This window comes from Podarcis pityusensis (genome assembly GCF_964106645.2).
Source record: "Podarcis pityusensis genome assembly, chromosome: 12".
Taxonomy (NCBI): Eukaryota; Metazoa; Chordata; class Lepidosauria; order Squamata; family Lacertidae; genus Podarcis; species Podarcis pityusensis.
The window spans coordinates 42,232,450-42,253,246 of record NC_138037.1 but is presented as its reverse complement, the minus strand read 5'-3'; the positions used below and the strand labels follow the sequence as shown (position 1 = coordinate 42,253,246).

Below are 20,797 nucleotides of genomic sequence, written 5' to 3'. Positions count from 1 at the left end.
CCCCTCTCGTGGTCCCCATTGCTCCCCAACTCAAGGGAGGGCACTCTTGTGAAAAAGGAAGCCTTCTGTAGTTGTGAATGCTCCTTGGACATTTTATGACCCCCGTTTTACACAGTGGCCCTCCACGGGTTGTAGGGTGAGGGCCTAGAGCTAGCATGTTCATCCCTGCTCCAAATAGGGTTACAAAGATGGAGAACTGTAAAAACTCTTTACATAACTTTGAGTAGGACATAAACAGCATACAGCCTAAAAGAAATCGTCTGCTTTCAGTGTGAAGGTAGGTTTTTGGGAGAAAGCATATGACCTACATATATTTCTTTGATGTTATGAAAGACACAGCTTTTTGGGTAAATATTGTCTATGCTTTAGATGCACTAACTCCAAAGAGTTGAAACAAATATTTTTTTCCCCCATTTTCACTGAGACATGCTTCCACTGTAATGTTTTTCAATATGAAATTTATTGAGGATTTCTTTATTATTCTTTTACTGTCGCTGTCAAAATGAGAGCGGCGAATGCATTTTGAACTGTGCTGTGTAATCATCTGCCGAATTATGTAGACAGTATATGGTGAGGAGCTCCCAACTTCAATACTTTGCAAAAGGAAACATTTTAATGATTCAAAGGACCCTTGCTTGTTTGAAGGAGGAGGAGGAGGAAGAGTTTGGATTTGATATCCCGCTTTATCACTTTCAAAGTTTCAAAGTGGCTAACTTTCGCCTTTCCCTTCCTCCCCCACAACAAACACTCTGTGAGGTGAGTGCGGCTGAGAGACTTCAAAGAAGTGTGACTAGCCCAAGGTCACCCAGCAGCTGCATGTGGAGGAGAGGGAAGCGAACCCGGTTCACCAGATTACGAGTCCACCACTCTTAACCACTACACCACACTGGCTCTCTCTCTTTGGAGAAACTATCCTTCCAGCCAGGGCTTTTGGTAGCAGCACTCCACTCAACTTGAAGCAATGTTTGCGACCAAGAGGTTTTACGCTGGTGCAAGGAGCTGGAGGACAAGTCGGGGGGTGTGTGCTCATGAATAGTCTTGTGTTCCACGTTTACTCACCTTCATATAGTGAAGTACAGGAATGACTGGACTTTCTAGGTCACTTTGGAAGAGAAGGCTTATACCTTCTCACTAAGAGCTCCTCAAGACTGATAAGATTCTAAGAGTCTTGCTGCCATTTGGCTCCTCATCTCCCTAAGCTGCCATCTATTAGGAGCTATTCCACCTTGTTACAGCACAACCCGCTCCATTAATTTGGCTGAGAAACCAGTTGCCATTTGGACCCCCACCTCCCAGAGCTGTCACCATTTACCCCAGTCATCATAATGACAATTATGTAAGGTTCTTGCTTTCTTTCCACTTCCTCCCCCCCCTTTTTTCCCTTTTGTGTTGCCTCTGCTTAAACTGTAATCCCACAGAGAAGGGCTTTATTATTCTGGAGTGTTTGTATAGTGCCTAGGAAACTTTGGGTATTTTATAAATGAATAATAACAACAAAAAATACCAATAATAACAGCAAAACATAGCTTGGCATTTCTATGAGTAAGTCCCAAGAAGCCTTGGGCTTTGTTCCAAACCAGGGTTTGGGTCTGGTTTGTGATCCTAGTTCACAGGCGAGTGCAAAGCATAACTTGCCTCTTTGAACAGCAAGCTATGGTTTGCTACAAAGAAAGCTCTGGAGGGAATATCGGCCTAGAAAGGGAGGGAAGGCGAGTCTGGGGTCAATATAATTCTAAATTATGGTTTGGCACTATAACTGAGCAACAAACCCATACTGCTTCCCATTTGATAAATGTGGGTGCCCCCATAACAGGAAGCCGTTACGAATTGTGATTTCCTTCTGCTTGCAGATATGGAGCAAAACTCTTAAATACTTATGGAAAGATGCCCTCAGCCTAAACATTATAAATACACATTACTGTTTGTTTGAGTATAAACTTTAAAAGGAATAAAAGTGAAAAAAGGAATGAATTGGGGCAGGGACAAGTGGGGAGAGACACAGAGGTTTGCATTGCTACACATTTTTCAGGCCATTAACAGATCATCTTTTTTAAAAAAATAATGCATACATGGACAGTAAAGCTAAACATTAGCAAAACACAGTGTTGCATTAGTTCCACCAAAGCCAAAAGAATTACTGAGAGCAATACGCCGCTTTTCACTTCTCCATTCTTGGGGTACTAGCGGAACATAATTGAGGTCAAACGGTGCTTCTGTCTTATCTAGATTTAGAGTAGGTGGTAAAATTCCATGGTAACAACTCAAAGCAGTGAAAGCTGCCTCAATAGCTCCTGCAGCACCCAAAAGATGGCCTGTTGCTCCCTTTGTTGAGGAAACTGCAAGAGAATATGCGTGTTCTTTGAAGAGTCCTTTAATAGCCTGATTCTCTGCGGCGTCTCCTAGTGGAGTGGAGGTGGCGTGAGCGTTGATGTATGTTACATCTTCAGGGCAAATTCCAGCATCTTTCATTGCTGCTGACATGCATCTAGGGGAGGAGAATGAAAAAGAAAGAGATTTTTGTTACTTAAGTTCATACTTAAGTTCATAGCCTGATGGAATACTAAGCCATGGTGTAGCAGCACGCATAAGGGTCTCCACAAACCTAACCAAGCATCGAGTTTTGCCTTCTCTCTTATTCCAGTGTGGCTGGAAGTAGCATTTCTGTCAAGTTTAGCTTTGCTTTCATAAAACCTTACCTATGAACCAGGGATCCCAGTTTACAGCAAACTGGTCTGTTTCTAAATAAGCCACTGTCTAACTATTATTATTATTATTATTATTATTAAATTAATTTATACCTTGCCCATCTTGCTGGGTTGCCCCAGCCACTCTGGGCGGCTTCCAACACACACAAAAATAATAACAAAACATCAAACATTAATAGTAACAATCAGATCCTATTTAAAAAGTCACAATACCTTTAAATTAAACAACTTATACCAAATAAAGCAGTGTTCAATAATACATTAGAATCCAATAGTACACACTAAAATTAAACATCAGCAAGTAAACAGTTTACACTTATAAATTACAATAAAGAATTACTCATTCATAATCGATAAAATTAGCAGCAAATCACAATACAGTGGTACCTCTGGTTACGTACTTAATTCGTTCTGGAGGTCTGTTCTTAACTTGAAACTGTTCTTAACCTGAAGCACCACTTTAGCTAATGGGGCCTCCCACTGCCGCCGCGCCGCTGGAGCACGATTTCTGTTCTCATCCTGAAGCAAAGTTCTTTACCCGAGGTACTATTTCTGGGTTAGTGGAGTCGTATGTAACCTGAAGCGTATATAACCCGAGGTACCACTGTACATAAAAACACCACAAATCATATGAAATGATGCAAAAGGATTAAATTAAGAAACAAGGACACACAACCTAAAATTATTTTTAAAAAACAACAAAAGCCTATCCCTGAACTCCTCTCCTCCCAGCTGCTTCTGCTGTTCTCAAAGTCATGGTCTGGGAAAGGCTCCCAGGGCTGGAGGTTGGGGCAAGGAAGGTGGCTCACAGATTTAATCAGTTCCCACACAATACTCAGCCAAGATTCTTTGAAAGTAAACTAAACTTGGCGCAAGCCTTCCTCCCAACTGTGTAGGAGGAGGAGTGCGTGACCTCAGCCCTCTGCTCAGCTTCATGGAGACTCATCCATGTGCCGCTAAACCACGGTTTAGTGTTGCATGCGAATGCAACCACTGTGCACGAAAGCGATTAAACCCTAAAACTACAATCATGCATTCATCCATCGTGCAACTTCACAAGATCACCATTCTGTATTCAACATGCAGCCTCAGCAGATGAAAATGAGTAAGAATCAATTCCATAGGATACATTCTTAAGGCAGGGATAAATGCATTTGTCTTGCATGTTAGGTCGTGTTAATTGAAATATTCCATAGAATCTATGGCCAAGCTAATGCCGAAGTGGAAAATTCAGTCCTAATGAGCCGAAGGCATTAATTATCTTGAATGTTCTGCTGTGTTACTTGCCATCTTTAAAAGGAAATAATATTTCCACAAACACTAGTAGCAGCCATGTCTCTTTGAAACTGAACAAGCATATCTAATTAATGTAGGTAAACATTGTCCTATGTCCTTTGCCATTCAAAATGGGTAAGGGGGATTAATTTTACTTCTGCAATATTATTAATCATTTCTAGAAGACTACTGAACAGATACAAAGTGCTTCACAATTCTTTTCTAACTTAATTCTCACAATTGGCTTCAAGGCAGTATTGAATGAGAGATCATGGTTTGGCCAGGTGCGCCAACAAGATTTTCTGGGTCCGGTATATTGTATATGGATTGAGGCCCTTGCTGCACTCAAAAGAGAAGGCAGAAATTTGCATAAAATTTGCATACACTTTATGCCACATACAATTTTGTACACTCTTTTGCAGGTGGGGCAGAGGAGTGCCCAAAAATAAATTGAGGGTCCCCAACAAGTAATAATATCTATCACAGACAAAATATAACTGGTGGTTCCCTCGCTGCGAGAAGTGATGTTACAGGGAACCAGGCAGAGGGCCTTCTCGGTAGTGGCACCCGCCCTGTGGAACGCCCTCCCACCAGGTGTCAAGGAAATAAACAACTATCTGACTTTTAGAAGACATCTGGAGGCAGAGTGCTGCATGCTCTAGTTATCTCCCGCTTGGACTACTGCAATGCGCTCTACATGGGGCTACCTTTGAAGGTGACCCGGAAACTACAACTAATCCAGAATGTGGCAGCTAGATTGGTGACTGGGAGTGGCCGCCCTCCAAGACCATATAACACCAGTCCTAAAAGACCTACATTGGCTCCCAGTACGTTTCCAAGCACAATTCAAAGTGTTGGTGCAGACCTTTAAAGCCCAAATGGCCTCAGCCCTGTATACCTGAAAGAGCGTCTCCACCCTCATCATTCAGTCAAGACAATGAGGTCCAGCTTTGAGGGCCTTCACTGCGAGAATTGAGGTTACAAGGAACCAGGTAGAGGGCCTGCTCGGTAGTGGCGCCCGCCCTGTGAAACACCCTCTCATCAGATGTCAAGGAAATAAGCAACTATCTGACTTCTAGAAGACATGGGAAGTTTTGAATCTTTGATCTTTTATTGTATTTTTAATATTCTGTTTGGAGCCGCCCAGAGTGGCTGGGGAAACCCAGCCAGATGGGCGGGGTATAAATAATGAATTGTTGTTGTTGTTGTTTACATGTCACAGAATTCAGAGTACACTGCAGAGCCATGGCTGAGTGCTAGAGCACAAGCTTTGTGTACAAATGGTCCTATGTTCAATTTCCAACATTTCAATGTAGGGCTAGGAGAGACTGCTGCCTGAAACCCTGGACAGCAGTCAATACCAGTGAATATGGAGCTATCGAAGGCAGTCTGACTCAATATATATGACAGCTTCCAGACTGGGCTGGGAAGTTCAAAAATAAGTATTAAACATTAGGGAATTTCTAATGCATGGATTGATTCCCAATATAGAAAACAACTTTACAATTATTTAAATGTTCGTGGTTTTTACCTGAGGGCACCATCCCCATTTGGATTAGGGGCTGTTATGTGGCAAGCGTCACCTGAGAGTCCGTAGCCCAAAATTTCCGCGTACAGTTTAGCTCCTCTCCGTGCAGCGTGCTCATATTCTTCCAAAACCAAAACTGCGGCACCTTCTCCCATGACAAATCCCTCCCTCAGCGGGTGGAATGGCCGGCAAGCCAGCTGGGGGCTTGAGTTAAAGCTAGTGGCCAGAGCCCGAGCTCTGGCAAACCCGGCTAGAGACAAGGGGCTAATGCAAGCCTCCGTCCCCCCAGCCAACATCACATCAGCATCACCGTAGGCTACAAATCGAAAGGCGTCTCCGACAGCATGTGTTCCTGTAGTACAGGCCGTGGATACGGCATGGTTGGGTCCTTTCAGCTGGTATCTGATGCTAATATGACCTGCCGCCATATTGACCAAGATCTTTGGAACAAAGAACGGGCTGACTTTGTTGTAACCCTTTGTTGTGAACATGGAGGCCGTGTCAGAAATGTCTTCCAGGGGAACCATTCCCATCCCTATTGCCACACCAGCATTCAAATGGTCCAGTTCAGATTGAGGATGCCACCCAGAGTCTTTTATTGCTAAGTCGGCAGCAGCTATGGCCATGATGGTGGCAGATGACATGGCCTTGCTCTCTGATTTCGACACAAAGTTTTCTCTGTGGAACTGGCCCTCGCCAACCCCCTTCGGCACACAGGCGGCTATTTTACATGGGACGGCCGAATATTCCTCCCCTTCAAGAGCAACGACCCCACAATTTCCCTGGAGAAGGTTGTTCCACACAAGTTGCGTTCCGACACCTAGGGGCGACACCAACCCAATGCCTGTGACAACCACTCTCCTTCGGCTGCGAGGAGTTGCGCCTGTGCTCAAAGGCTTTCTCATGGTTCTCAAACACCGATGTACTTGGGAACCTTGAAGATTGAGGCATGCTGTTTTTAAGACATCTCTTGAGAAGTGGAGAAGCATGGCGGCAGTTTTCAGAAATGAATTCCTGTAGGACAAAAAGGCAACTCTATTATTCTTAACTGTTACGGAATCAGTTGTGGAGAAAAACTGTGGGTGCACTACATTTAAAAGAAACAAAGATGTTCTTTCTAATCCATGCCTGTTTTTCATTTAAAGAATTTTTTGGTTGCAATTTGATACCAGCAGTGCTATTTTTCTAGAAAAAGAGGTGCTGGAACTCACCATGAATGCCTCCCTTGTTCTCTTATAATAGTAATGGCACCCAACGGAGTGGTGCTGGAACGGAGTTCTGGTGAGTTCCGGCTAAAAAAAGCCTTGGATACCAGGGATATGGGACTTTTTAAGGCCTGGTGACCATACAGTGGTACCTCAGGTTAAGTACTTAATTCGTTCCGGAGGTCCGTTCTTAACATGAAACTGTTCTTATCCTGAAGCACCACTTTAGCTAATGTGGCCTCCTGCTGCTGCCGCGCCGCCAGAGCACAATTTCTATTCTCATCCTGAAGCAAAGTTCTTAAGCTGAAGCACTATTTCTGGGTTAGCGGAGTCTGTAACCTGAAGCGTATGTAACCTGAGGTACCACTGTACTTCCAAATTATTCTAACACAGAACAATGCTGAAATTGTCCTTTGGGCTACATGCCAAAATAATGAATGGGTCAATACACAAGAATTAAAATGTACATGGCAGCTTCCAAGTCAATATTTTTTAGAAAGGCCCATCTGCTCTTATGCTACCTGCTCAAGAAACTCTCTGAAATTGGAACTCGACCTTGCTCAGCTCTCTTGTGAAGATGGGAATCAATTAAGAGGTAAAGCAATTTCACTTGGAACCCTGCAAAGGCTGTATATTTCAGTCCCAATATACAGCCTTTGCAGGGTTTGAACTGAAATTGCTTACAATAACTTACTAGGTCACAGTTTGCTAGGAGACATCGCTATGATATAGATGGCAGATGAGACAAATAATCAAAATAATTGGTACAATAACTAGCTTATATCACAAGCAACTCAGTTTGCACTGTATTCTAAAGCTTGGACAAATTAGTTCATATACTTGTTTCCCTTCCTGTTTTTTCTCTGGCAAGGACCTGGGAGACTAGGGTTTAGATCCCTGCTCAGTCATGAAACTCACTGGATTACCTTGGGCCAATCACAGACACTCAGCCTAACCCTACCTCACAGGGTTGTTGCGAGGATCAAATGGTGAGGAAGGGGGGTCATGAATGCCAACTTGAGTTCGTTGGAGGAAAGATGGGAAATAAATGTGATAAATAAATAAATATAAATAAACAACCGGTTTAGGGGCACCCAAGGGATTTGACATTCCCTTTAGGATTGTTGCTCCCCCCCCCCCCACATGCTTTTGAGCAGCAGAATTCAAAAACTGAATGTCGCAAACTGCTTTTCAAGGTCTCCTCATCTTCAGTGGCAGTTTATTATACCTCATGCAGTGCTGCTGCATGAGAAACAGCAGCTCCCTCTGGCAAATAGAACTAGCTGTGTGGTTGTTCAGATTTTTCTGCATTTAGACAACAGGTTTTCCATAAACATGTGAGGTGACAAAGAGAAAAGAGGCTGGAAAGGTTTCGAATGGAAAATCAGATGGGCCTTCTGACTTATTGGGAGATGGGAGAGAGAGACAGATAAAAGAATAAAATTAATCCATGGATTAAAAAAACCGAAGGATTTCCCCAAAATACTTGCTATTTTGTGTGAATAACAAATGCACACCATATATCAGATTATACCCTCCGGCTGTAATTGTATCATGCAGAATAAATACCCCCTTTCTTGCTTCAATAACACATCTAGCAAGATTTTGCCCCCTATCCAGCAAAAGTTAATTGTGAACTAGGGTTGCAATCCTAAATGCATCTGCTAAGGAGCAAGCCCCATTGACTACAGTGGGACTTACTTCTGAGAAAACATGCATAGGAGTGTACTGCATGTTCTTCCAAAAGGAACAAGACTTTTCAGTGGGACATGGAGCCAGATCCTAAGCATGTTTATTGTAAGGAAAATCTCACAGGGTTAACTGTAATTGGACTTAACTCTGTGCCAAGTGTGGCTAGGATTGCAGCCTCCGTCATTATGATTACATTTGTGCTGGGCTTTAAAACCATCTGCAGAATTTCGAAATAAATATCTGCAGTGCTTTTTTTCTTGGACGATGCAGGGGTACACATACCCCTAAACATTTTGTGAATCTTTGTACTTTTGTCCATTTACTATATTTATTTTTCCCGATTTGAACTATAAAATGGTGATTTTCTTGAGTCAAAGAAAAAAAAGCACTGCCCTTACCCTTAGCTTGCCCGTTAATGAGGAAACAGGCACCTACACCAGCCATTTCAGTGGCTGAAAACCGCTGAATATCTGAATTGCGGAATTAGATTTGGACAATACAGAAGACACAGATCCGTTCATCTGAACGTGCAGAAGATGTAACGTGGTGCAGTTTTCAGCTGGGATGAAAGCGTGCGTGATGCCAAAATTGAAGAGTGTGCATTTTCTACGATGATGGATGAAGAATGTGCTTGACCACATGACACAATAAATGCATCTGCTTCATTCTGCTATGAGGATTGACTCCCTCCAAGCAGCATAGATCACTTAACAAATATAGGTGAGTCCGATTTCTCTCTCTCTCTCTCTCTCTCTCCATATATATATATATAAAACTTTGTTTCAGAATTGCAAACACACACAAATGACAAATCCTGACACGACTGACCAAAAAAAAATGGGCCACCTTTGGGGGGGGGCGGAGCTAAAATACTAAACATGTTATTTTGCAAAAAACATAACCATGCGATCACAGCATAAACCAGCTCAATGAATCCTTCAACAAATCAACCTGGGAAATGCAGAAAACAATAGGGAGCCTGATTTCTTTCTAACCCAAAGGGAGTGCCTACAGTTTGGCCACTCGCATTTCTAGTGAAAATAACAACCAGAAAGAAGCTGGTTCTTGAGCTTTAATAAGGTCTAGACTAGAGTTTCGAATGTGATGGCAGTGGCGTCATTCTCGCTACTGCGCATGCTCAACAACCCTAAAAAAATAAATAAATAAACCAACGCGCAAGGGCGGAGCGAAAACGTCGCTGCGTTCACAGAAGTTTCTGAAAGGGGAGGGAGGATTCCGCCCGCTCGCCTCAGTTTCTGGAGTCGCCGCCGCCGCTTGAGGCAGCTTTATCCCGAATTGAGTGCGGGCGGGCGCACAGCAAAGTCCAACTTCCTTGCTCGCTGGCAAAGACACCCGGGGTGGTCAAGTGCCGCTGTGGGAGGATGGCGGCCGCCCTGGGACCCTCCGCAGCGACGCGCTGGTCCCTGAATCCCACAGAGACGTTTTTAGAGGCCTCCCGTTTGCTGCTTACCTATGCGGCTAAATAGCATCAGGTGAGGGGGTGCGGACGGGCCCGGCAAACAACAGTGCCGAGGGTGGTGAGACGGTTTGCGCCTGTGTCGTCTCCTCGCGGAGGCCGCTGGGACACGGCGGCGCGTCTTGGTAAATAAAAGCTTTTGGACCATGGATGGAGAGCAGCGTGTAGTGCCGCGGGCGGGCGAGGCAGTGATTGCCTTGACGTTGCCCTGTTTACCATGTTGCGTTGGGTCAGCTGCAACCAGATCTCTCCCTCCTGTGGGGCCAGTTGCTTAAAAATAGCAGTCGCGAAGCCCCCTGTCTTGCAATTGCTTCTGCTGTGTGGCCTTACCATTGTGCCCATTCGTTGCATCAGGGTATATGAAACTGCGTCTCAGTGCTCCTATTGAACTGTGAGACACATGCTTCTGGCCTGCTGTGATTCCTGGTAGATCTTAATTTTGAAGAACCTGTTTGTGGTAGCAGGCACCACATGCAGATTAGAGAGCCTGGGACTGATAAATTACAAGAACCTCTGTGGATATACAGAGTGCATTTCCTTCTCCACTGAATTTGTTATGGTGCTTTCAGGCCAGAGAGTTAAGATCTCTGGGTACAGATGTCAGAATGAATAATAATAATATATTTTTTTTATTTATATCCCACCCTCCCCGGCCATAGGCAGGCTCAGGGCGGCTAACACCAGTAAAATTACAGTAAAAACATAATGGGGGGGGGGACCAATTTAATATACAGGTTAAAATGCAGCCTCATTTTAAAAGTAGCCCATAGATCAAAACCATAAGGGGAGGGAAACATAAGGGTCAGACTGAGTTCAAACCAAAGCCAGGCGGAACAGCTCTGTCTTGCAGGCCCTGCGGAAAGACATCAAGTCCCGCAGGGCCCTAGTCTCTTGTGACAGAGCGTTCCAAAAGTCGGGGCCAGTACTGAAAAGGCCCTGGCCCTAGTTGAGACCAATCTAACCACTTTTCAACTTGGGACCTCCAAAGTGTTGTCATTTGTGGACCTTAAGGTCCCCCGTGGGGCATACCAGGAGAGGCAACAGAAAGGCCCAGAGCAGCCATTTTAGAAATAAAGTTTTAGAAACAAGCAAAAAATAAAATAAATCAAAATACTGGGGTGTGTTAAAGAAGCCCGAGGAAACAATCTGGAACACTACCAAGGTACCCCAAACCAGAACGTTTATATGAGGTATAGAATGGAATGGTGTGGAAATCCTCCAGAAATCTTAAGAATCCACCTTTTAAAGTAATGGAGCAGGTTATTATTTATGACTGGGGGAAGGGAGGGGAGGAGGGGAAAACCACTGCTTTTGAAAAATGCTAAATACTGTAACTAAATTCACACCAAGAGAAATTCAGCCTTGAAGAGTGCTTGTTTTACAATAGACAGCTGTTTGAAAACACTGCCCAGAAATTTAATTGAGTAGCTGCATATCAAACTGCATAATTGAAATGCCCTCACAGGACCAAATGGGAATCATGTTGATCTACACACTGAATCTACCTTCTAAGTACCGTAGTTAAAATGACTTTTCAAAGATCCCAGGATATCTGGTTCTGAGGTATTCTAAAGAATCAGACCGGCACACTCTACAGAATAAAATGAAATTGGAACTTAATGCAAGAAATGTCACTTCTTTTTTAAGATTGTGGCTTACTGCGCCACTCCTATTTAGTTCCTGTTTATTAGGATTCCTTCTGTAAACTTTTGCCTAAGCAATCACTGGAATAGGAAGTGTTTTTAGACTTCCGGGGTTGCTACATCAGACTAATTCTAGTTCAATCTGGTGTGCAGATCTGATTATTTTGGATGCCTTATAACATGGTGTTTCAGGTTGTCTTAATAGTAAAAATGGGTTCTGGTTAGGAAGGGTTAATAAAATGTTAATTTTACAAGGGTATCGGGTCTCATTACTAAATAAGGTTCTTATGTGTCTGAATGGGAAAGGTTTTGGCATTAAAGACATGTGTGATAGCTAGTGATGCTCCTTTTGTACAACCTACCGGTATATCAATTTTTTCTTCTTATGTTTACCAGCTTCTGAGTAGACATATACAGGATTGTGCTGTCAATTCCATATATTTCAGTTAGATTTCTGTGAAGAAAGATTAAAGACTTGTATAATGAAAGGGCAATGGGGTTGCTGCATTTAATACAACAGATTGCTGTTACCAGTTTGATGCCCAAAACTTCCCTAAGCTGGGAAAATAGCTCTTCAAGCCTCTTTATGTGGCAATGACAGCTGGTTCAGCAACTGGTTGTCATTTTTTTTCTGAGCCCAGGGACAGACACTTCAAAGAGGAAGAGAGAATGATCACATGGAGTCTGTCCCTAGAAGTGAGGATTCACAGAAGTAAGAATCCTTTCCTGCTAGTTGGAACAATCAATACAGATCAATAAAACCCATGCATCTTGATCAGTTTAGATTATGTGCTGGGAAATCTAGGCTAACTGGCTTGGGCTGATGGGAGTTGTAGTCCACAACATCTGGAGGGCACCATATTGTTAAAGGCTATTCTAGGCACCAAAAATAAAGACAGAAGCTTTGCTTGATGCTGACAGGACATAACATTTGGCATTAAGCAGTGTTAGAAACTGGGAGAGAAAAGCTAGGAGCCAAATGGCTTCTGGGACCTGGGTAAGGTAAAGGTAAAGGGACCCCTGACCATTAGGTCCAGTCGTGGCTGACTCGGGTTGCAGCGCTCATCTCGCTTTATTGGCTGAGGGAGCCGGCGTACAGCTTCCGGGTCATGTGGCCAGCATGACTAAGCCGCTTCTGGCGAACCACAGCAGCGCATGGAAACACCGTTCACCTTCCCGCCAGAGCGGTACCTATTTATCTACTTGCACTTGACGTGCTTTCGAAATGCTAGGTTGGTAGGAGCAGGGACTGAGCAATGGGAGCTCACCCCGTCGCGGGGATTCGAACCGCCGACCTTCTGATCGGCAAGTCCTAGGCACTGTGGGTAAACCCACAGCGCCACCCGCGTCCCATGGGACTTGAGTAGTGGGTGCCAAAACAGAATGTCTAGTCGCCACGGGGTGTGTGTGTGTGAGGAACACTTTTTATTTATTATTTTGATAAGCATGAATTAATATGCAGTTCACATAACTGACACATTGTTAATATCTTATTTTTAGCAGAAATGGTTAATACGTATTTAATTTGGTGTTTACAATAAAAAAATATTGGTACCACACTCCAATTTTCAAAACACTCTACTCTTTATTGTTAAACTCCTTAACATATTGTCTATCCTTAACATATACTTTGAAGCTTCAAAGCACGTGCATTTCAGTAATCCTTGAGTGTCAGCCAGGCACACAAAAAATGGCGCCCATACTTTTTGAGGTGCTCGCAGATGAAGAATCTTTAGGTGCAAAATGCGCCTGGCGCCCTGCTAATTTCGAACCCTGGCACACTAGGGATGCATCCCTAGAGCAGGCATTTCACATATATCTAACTGAGAGCATTTTCTTAATATGTGAAGTTTAGGAATGCAGAAGAAGGTCTCTTAAGGATGACAGCATCCTTTGGGCAAGAGCATCTGGGAGAAGTCAGTCCCAAGCCATTTTTTACTTTTAACTAAACACAAGAACTTTGAATCGCATCCAGAAATGGCTCACCAGCCAGTATGTTGCTGTTGTTTAGTCGTTTAGTCGTTTAGTCATGTCCGACTCTTCGTGACCCCATGGACCAGAGCACGCCAGGCACTCCTGTCTTCCACTGCCTCCTGCAGTTTGGTCAAACTCATGCTGGTAGCTTCTAGAACACTGTCCAACCATCTCGTCCTCTGTCGTCCCCTTCTCCTTGTGCCCTCCATCTTTCCCAGCATCAGGGTCTTTTCCAGGGAGTCTTCTCATGAGGTGACCAAAGTATTGGAGCCTCAGCTTCAGGATCTGTCCCTCCAGTGAGCACTCAGGGCTGATTTCCTTCAGAATGGATAGGTTTGATCTTCTTACAGTCCATGGGACTCTCAAGAGTCTCCTCCAGCACCATAATTCAAAAGCCAGTATAGTGACTAGCTATATACCCTACAGCTGGTCCTAGTTAGCATCTTGGCAGCTGTATTTTGAACAGACTGAAGTTTCTGAGAGACAAACCCAGAACAATATGTTGTGGTAATCTAAGTGTGGCGGGGTGAGTTACCATGGTGTGGAGAACAGCCAGGTTTTATCTCTGCTTGCTTTTCTATATATATAAGATTGGACTCCATGGATGAAATCTTAAGCATAGTTATGGAACATCTGAGAAAATGTTGTTAAGGCTTCAATGTTTAATGTGCATTTAAGAGAGCAACTGCAGCTTCGTAAGCTGAAAACATTCAACTCCGAGTATGCTTTTACTTGGAAATAAGTTCCACTGAGATCATTATAAGTATACTTAGGATTGGGGTGTGACTGATAGAATCGACATCTGTGATGATAATACCAACTTCCAGCTGTACACAGATGAGGAAGAATCTTGTATTAAGAACATGAGGCAAGAACAAAGGTCTGCTTAGTTCCAAATCCAGTTTTTCCCATAGTGGCCATTCCAATGCCTATGGGATGCCTACAAGCAGGACAGCAGCCACCAAATTGCCCTCTCCTGTTGCTCCACAGTAACTGGTTTAAAGGTAAAGGGACCCCTGACGGTTAGATCCAGTCGTGGCCGACTCTGGGGTTGCGGCGCTCATCTCGCTTTATTGGCTGAGGGAGCCGGCGTACAGCTTCCGGGTCATGTGGCCAGCATGACAAAGCCGCTTCTGGCGAACCAGAGCAGCGCACGGAAACGCCGTTTACCTTCCTGCAGGAGCGGTACCTATTTATCTACTTGCACTTTGATGTGCTTTTGAGCTGCTAGGTTGGCAGGAGCAGGGACCGAGCAACGGGAGCTCACCCCAGTGTGGGGATTCGAACAGCCGACCTTCTGATCGGCAAGTCCTAGTCTCTGTGGTTTAACCTAATAACCTCTGATCCTGCAAGTAGTATAGAGCTATCATGCTTTTAGCCATTGGTAGCCTCTTCCCTGAATTAGTCTAATCCTCTTTTACAGCTGTTAAAGTTGGTGACCATCATCATCACATAGAACCGCCCCCCCCCCCCATTATTCATCTTTTGCCAGTGGAAAATAGAGACTGGAAGGGATTTTAAGGCCACGTAGTTGAGTCCACGACATGGCTTCATGACTTCTCTCAGCTTCATGGCACTAGGTCCTAGGCATCTTTCTCTGATGCTTTTCTAACAGCAGTCTTTGCAAGGTTGCAATGTTGAATGAAAAACTGGAAAGTATAACGGGGAACTGAGGTGTGTTACTCAGTTGTTTTTTCCTCCAGTTGTTTAAGATCTCTTTCTTTATCTACTTCCTCCCCTGGAGAAAATATATATTCATTATTCGTTTCTTGAATTTCTATCCCAAGAAGGTCTTTCTCGGTCTTTTCTATCCCAAAAAAGGTCTTTTTCGGTCTTTTCTTGTGCTGGGGGAAGAGAGAATTTTGAGTGGTGCAACAGCCAGAGAAGAGAGTTTTAGCAGCAGTACTAGTCCTCCACTCAAGATTGCAGCTTCCTGAAGCTGATTTAAAAACAGTGGTGGCAGTGATGATAATAATTGTGGTGATTATGATAATGATAGCATGAATACACACAGGTGTGTGTCACACCTGGCTTTCAGCCTGAGACTCGAAGTGACATTGGTTCATGTTCTAACCATAGGAACATAGAAACCTTGTACCAGCCTGGACACAAAAGTTGTTGAGCTGCTCTCCTTTTTTTGCCAAAGTTGTTGAGCTGCTTTGGAGGGAAATCGGCAAAAACCACACTGCCGACATGGGTTGCCATAGGTCCAGATTTTCCCAGACATTTTGACAATTTCTGCCTGGACATTGCTCCCGGCTGCTGTATTCCGGGTATGTGCAGGAAATTCTGGGTACAGTGGTATCTCGGTTTACGAACTTAATCCATTCTGGAAGTCTGTTCTTAAACCGAAACCGTTCTTAAACTGAGGCGTGCTTTCCCTAATGAGGCCTCCCGCCGTCGGTGCCCTTCCACCGTTTGGCTTCCATTCTTAGACTGATGTAAAGTTCTCAAACCAAGAAACTATTTCCATTTGTGTGGAGTTTGTAAACCAAATCGTTCTTAAACCGATTGTTCTTAAACTGTGGTACCACTGTAGGTGACACCCCTAGGACAGCTCAGTTGGTTAGAGCATGGTGCTGATAACGCCAAGGTTGCAGGTTTGATCCCCATATGGGATAGCTGCATTGCAGGGGGCTGGACTAGATCAGGCATAGGCAAACTTGGCCCTCCAGATGTTTTGAGACTACAGTTCCCATCACCCCTGACCACTGGTTCTGTTAGCTAGGGATGATGGGAGTTGTAGTCCCAAAACATCCGGAGGGCTGAGTTTGCCTATGCCTGGACTAGATCATCAGGATCCCTTCCAACTCTACAATTCTATGATTCTAAGTCAGACCATTTGTTCCTCTGGCCCGGTATGGCCTACACTGATTGCCAGCAGGACCTCAGGTTTTCAGGCTTTGACCCTCCGTTTCCATTGTGCAAAATCGTAACAGTGGCTTGTCGTACAGAGTTACTGAGAGCATAAGCAATAAAAGACCTGAAAAGATATTTTGAAACTTTTTTATTTTTATTTTTAAATAGTAAATTTTATTAGTATTTTCCACACAACAACAACAAAACGAAAAATAACAATACACAAAACCCAAAGACGAGCATATGAAAAACAAATCCAAATCTTACAAATTAATAATATAAACACTCAAAAGGAAAACATTGACTTCCACCAATCCCACAGCACCTCCTTTACCTCTCATTGTATCTCCCTGTTTTCCTTATCATCTCATTCCTAGCATCTAGATATAAATCCGTTTCTTATCCTTTCACTTCACAAGGTTATTCCAGACTCAGCCAGATTTCTGTCCTCGAACCTTTGCTTTTAAGGAATTCGTTTAGGCACTCCCATTCCTTTTTCACTTCACTTTTTGGTTTTTATCTTATATCTGTCAATTTGGCTAATTCTAAATATTCCGAAAGCTTACATAACCATTCTTTTGAAACTTAATTTGCTACGTAAACAATTGACGGTAGCACATGTGAATTGTGAATCTGCCCAACACCACTGTAGACACCAAAAAGTCCTTTTGGGCTAAGACCAGTGTGCTGCAGGAAGCCATAGCTGAAATGCGAGAGCAGTGTTCCAGGTTGCTTAATCGGATTAAAACACTGTTTTGTAAGTAACTTGAAAGCAATCCTTACATTTTTCTTTTAAATCTATCAGACACCCAAATGAGGAAAAATATCAGTCTATTCGGATTGAAAACCAAGCCTTTTTCACTAGATTGTTGCCTGTCAGAGGAGTTGTTGAATGTCCTTTTGAAATGGGGTTTGAAGTGGTGAGTACCTTCAGATGGGACATTTTCATATAAAACCGCCTTTCCCAACCTGGTGCCCTCCAGATGTTTTGAATCCTTCTGGCAGGTCCCTTACTGTGAGAAATGCAATTACAGGGAACCAGGCAGAGGGCCTTTTCAACAGCGGCGCCGGCCCTGTGGAATGCCCTCCCATCAGATATCGAGGAAACAAAGAACTACTGTTAGCAACTTTTAGAAGACATTTGATGTTTTGTTATGTTTTTGTATGTGTTGGAAGCTGCCCTGAGTGGCTGCAACCCAGCCAGATGGGTGAGGTGGTATTATTATTAATATTATCATGATCATGATCATTACACATTTAGCACTCTTTCCCCCTTCAGACTTTACCCTGATGTATGAACAGTGTGTGAGCAGGGCCAGAGCAGGATATTACAGTGTACCCTCTGGTTACGCATTTAATTCATTCCGGGGGTCCGTGCGCACCCCTAAAAATCCGTAACCAGAGGCGTTGCTTCTGTGCGCACACACGGCACAATAGAGTGCTTCTGTGCATGTGCGAACGGCGAAACCCAGAAGAATACACTTCTGGGTTTGCCACGTTCGTAACTTGAAAGTTACGTATCCAGAGCAGTACGTAACCAGAGGGTCCACTGTGTATCTGAATCATATGGTCACTAACTCAAACAGGGCCGTGGGTTGTTTCTTCAGGGATGAGAAAGCACTAAGGACTGCAATCCCATATCCTTCGCCCCAGCGGCGTAGCGTGGGTTGTCAGCACCCGGGGCAAGGCAAGTAATTTGCGCCCCCTAACCCCTAACCTGCCGCCGCTGCCAGCTTCTTCTTGCTGCTGCCTGGGCTGGTCTGGTCTGGTTCTCTCCTGCGCTCAGCACTGCGCTGGGCCGCCGCTGCACTGTCCCTCCCCCAGATAGTCCCTCGCTCTCTCTCCGCACCGCACGCCTGGCACCCACCCCCTCCACAGTGGGCGGCGACCCAGCGGCTTGGATCGGATTCGCACAGCCAGCACTGCAGTGAGAGAGAGTGAGTGAGCCAGGTAGGGGCAGAGAGCTGCGAGTGCGAGCGCGTGCCCCCCCCAGATGTTGCGCCCGGTGCGGCCGGCCCCCCCTGCACCCCCCACGCTACGCCACTGCTTTGCCCTAGGAGTAATCCCCACTAAAGTCCGTGGAACTTGTATGAGTAGATATGCCTAGGATTGTGCTGTAAATAATTCAGTCCAGGTGCAAAGCCAAGTGGAGGTGCTAGTGCTGATTTTTGTTTTGTTTTGTTGCATCTCAATACAGAAGACTTGACTTTTGTAACTACCATTTCAGGGGGGAAACCTGTCTCGTTTTTCCTAAGGACGACACATCGATTAAGCAGCTGCACAAAATCCAAGACCTAGTTACTGGGGAGAGAAATATTCGATTGAATGGATCGAATACAACCGAAATGTCAGGATCCTCTAGAAGAGTAACAGACATGCAGCCTGTTGCACACCGGCCGTCGAGAACTCTTGATTCCAATCAGGACCCAACGGCTCAGCCTGCTGTCATGGTAACCACTTCCGAACTCTGTTATGTTGAACAAGGAAATAGTATGTGTAAATTTAAGTTTCACCCTCGAGCTGAGTTCTTTAATTCATGTAGCAACTCTTGGGAACCAGTGTGGTGTAGTGGTTAGGAGCGATAGACTCGTAATCTGGGGAGCCGGGTTCGCGTCTCCGCTCCTCCACATGCAGCTGCTGGGTGACCTTGGGCTAGTCACACTTCTCTGAAGTCTCTCAGCCCCACTCACCTCAGAGAGTGTTTGTTGTGGGGGAGGAAGGGAAAGGAGATTGTTAGCCGCTTTGAGACTCCTTCAGATAGTGATAAAGCAGGATATCAAATCCAAACTCCTCTTCTTCTTCTTCTTCTTGGGAACAGTTTTTGCCTCTCCGTCTGTGAAATGCCAATAGTTATATATTGCGTCAGACATTGAGATTGGGGGGAAACCACCTTGTGAGCCAAATTGTGACCCCTTAATTTGGCCTGTTGCCCAGAGGTTCTTCATTCCTGATGTAGACACACACTGAAATCACTCATTTTGTTGCATGATTGTACCTTGGTGCGTGTTGCTGAGTGTACATACGCAGATGCTACTTACCTCTCGATCAGGTGTGAGGAACCTTTGGCACGCTGGATGTCACACAACTACAATTCCCATCATTCCTGGCCATTGGTCATACTCACTGGGGCTCACGAGAACTGTCGTTCAGCAGCATCTGGTGGGCCAAAAGTTACCCATATCTACTCTAGATAAATGGGGAGTCTCCAGCTTTCTGACCTCACATGGAAGGAAACTAAGACAAGGGTCGCTGAGTTTTATTAGGTTTCACCAGGAGGGAAAAGAGAGAGAAATACAACAAGTTTTGATTTAATATGTAACGAAATAAAGTCACACTCAGGCTGGAGAACATGGGGCATTTTGTGATTCTTCCCATGTGTTGTAAAGTCCAGATTCAGAAAGTCTGTCGCTGAAACCAAAGCATACCTGGTTTGGAGTTACAAATGCTTTGTTTTGCTTTCTCTTCCAACTGAAAGAGGCCCCAACTCATACCATGGGGTGATTCACTTCCAGATGTTGAGGGGCCAGGCACGGTCTTTGATGATTTCCCACTCTTGAGTACTCTTAATGAGAGCCCTGACTGGCATCAAGTTGTGCTTCCCAAAGGGACAGACATCAAGAAGGCTGTGTCTTGTTTGCCTTATATTTGACCATGATTGACGGTTCCAGTAATCCAGTAAATGTCCCTGCGTTTCACTTGGCTCAGATCTGGGCCTGCTGCTTGGACTATATTAGAACCACACTTCGAGCAGTAATATTTGTCACTGCCTGTACGTGGGTCGGCTTTTGTGCACATTCAACCTTTAATCCAGGGATGGGGAACCTGAGGCCCACCCAATGTTGGTCTGCAGTTCCTCTCTTCCATGACCATGGGCCATCCTGACTGGGACTGGTGAGAATTGGGAGTCCAACAGCAGGTGGAAGCTTTCCCCATTCCTGATTTTAAGCTCTCATTCTCCATACCAATCTTCTTCATACACATATAGACTGTGATCAAGGAGACCCAGCAGAACCACTTGGCATTTCTCCTGCCTTAACAGAAGGCCCATTTCAGGACTAAAGGAAGCAATTACATGGTTTGTCTCCATTTTTTTAAAAAAAGTTATGCTTTTGCAGAAGCCAGAGGAAAGGGGTGGCAGGTCTTTCCTGCCCCCACCCTGCTTCCCAGAGTGCTCAATAAGCCTCTCCCAAGTGTTGGAACTCCTGAATGGGATGGGCTGTGGGGTAGTAGGAATGTGGATTGCTAAAAATTGGGCAAAAACTGCTTTACTGCTTTTGGCTATCAGCTCTCTCCCTCAGACCCCCCCCAAAACTCAGCACATCCTATTCAGGGGACACCCTGAATGTCAAGAATGGTGTTTGGGGGTGCTGCCAGCAGAGGAGAAGTTAGGAAAGTCATGTTCTACTTACCTCCTTTTGGTGCTTCTCTAGATTCCAGTT

At 44.6% G+C, this 20,797-nt stretch overlaps 2 protein-coding genes across 2 annotated transcripts in view; one reads left to right on the top strand and one right to left on the bottom strand.

Moving 5' to 3' along the window:
* Positions 1 to 441: 441 nt before the first annotated feature.
* On the bottom strand, positions 442 to 10,004 carry OXSM (3-oxoacyl-ACP synthase, mitochondrial). Its single transcript, XM_080974955.1, has 3 exons — positions 9,877 to 10,004; positions 5,512 to 6,522; positions 442 to 2,485 (listed from the first exon to the last, which is right to left on the bottom strand). Exons 2-3 carry the CDS (start codon positions 6,495 to 6,497, stop codon positions 2,083 to 2,085), a joined length of 1,389 nt encoding a protein of 462 aa, XP_080831081.1. The 5' UTR covers positions 6,498 to 6,522; positions 9,877 to 10,004; the 3' UTR covers positions 442 to 2,082.
* The window catches only part of NGLY1 (N-glycanase 1), a 28,416-nt gene continuing 17,216 nt past the window's right edge, over positions 9,598 to 20,797 (top strand). Inside the window, 5 exon segments of the mRNA XM_080974781.1 lie at positions 9,598 to 9,886; positions 9,888 to 9,898; positions 17,164 to 17,275; positions 17,277 to 17,278; positions 18,586 to 18,808. Of these exon segments, the coding sequence (XP_080830907.1) occupies positions 9,788 to 9,886; positions 9,888 to 9,898; positions 17,164 to 17,275; positions 17,277 to 17,278; positions 18,586 to 18,808 (447 nt within the window). The 5' untranslated portion in view covers positions 9,598 to 9,787.

Excerpts from the sequence above, each read along its gene's own strand:
- OXSM (XM_080974955.1), bottom strand. The coding sequence starts at position 6,497 with ATGCTTCTCCACTTCTCAAGAGATGTCTTAAAAACAGCATGCCTCAAT. Across the intron at positions 2,486-5,511 it reads AATGGGGATGGTGCCCTCAG|ATGCATGTCAGCAGCAATGA; the intron begins GTAAAAACCACG and ends CTCCTCCCCTAG.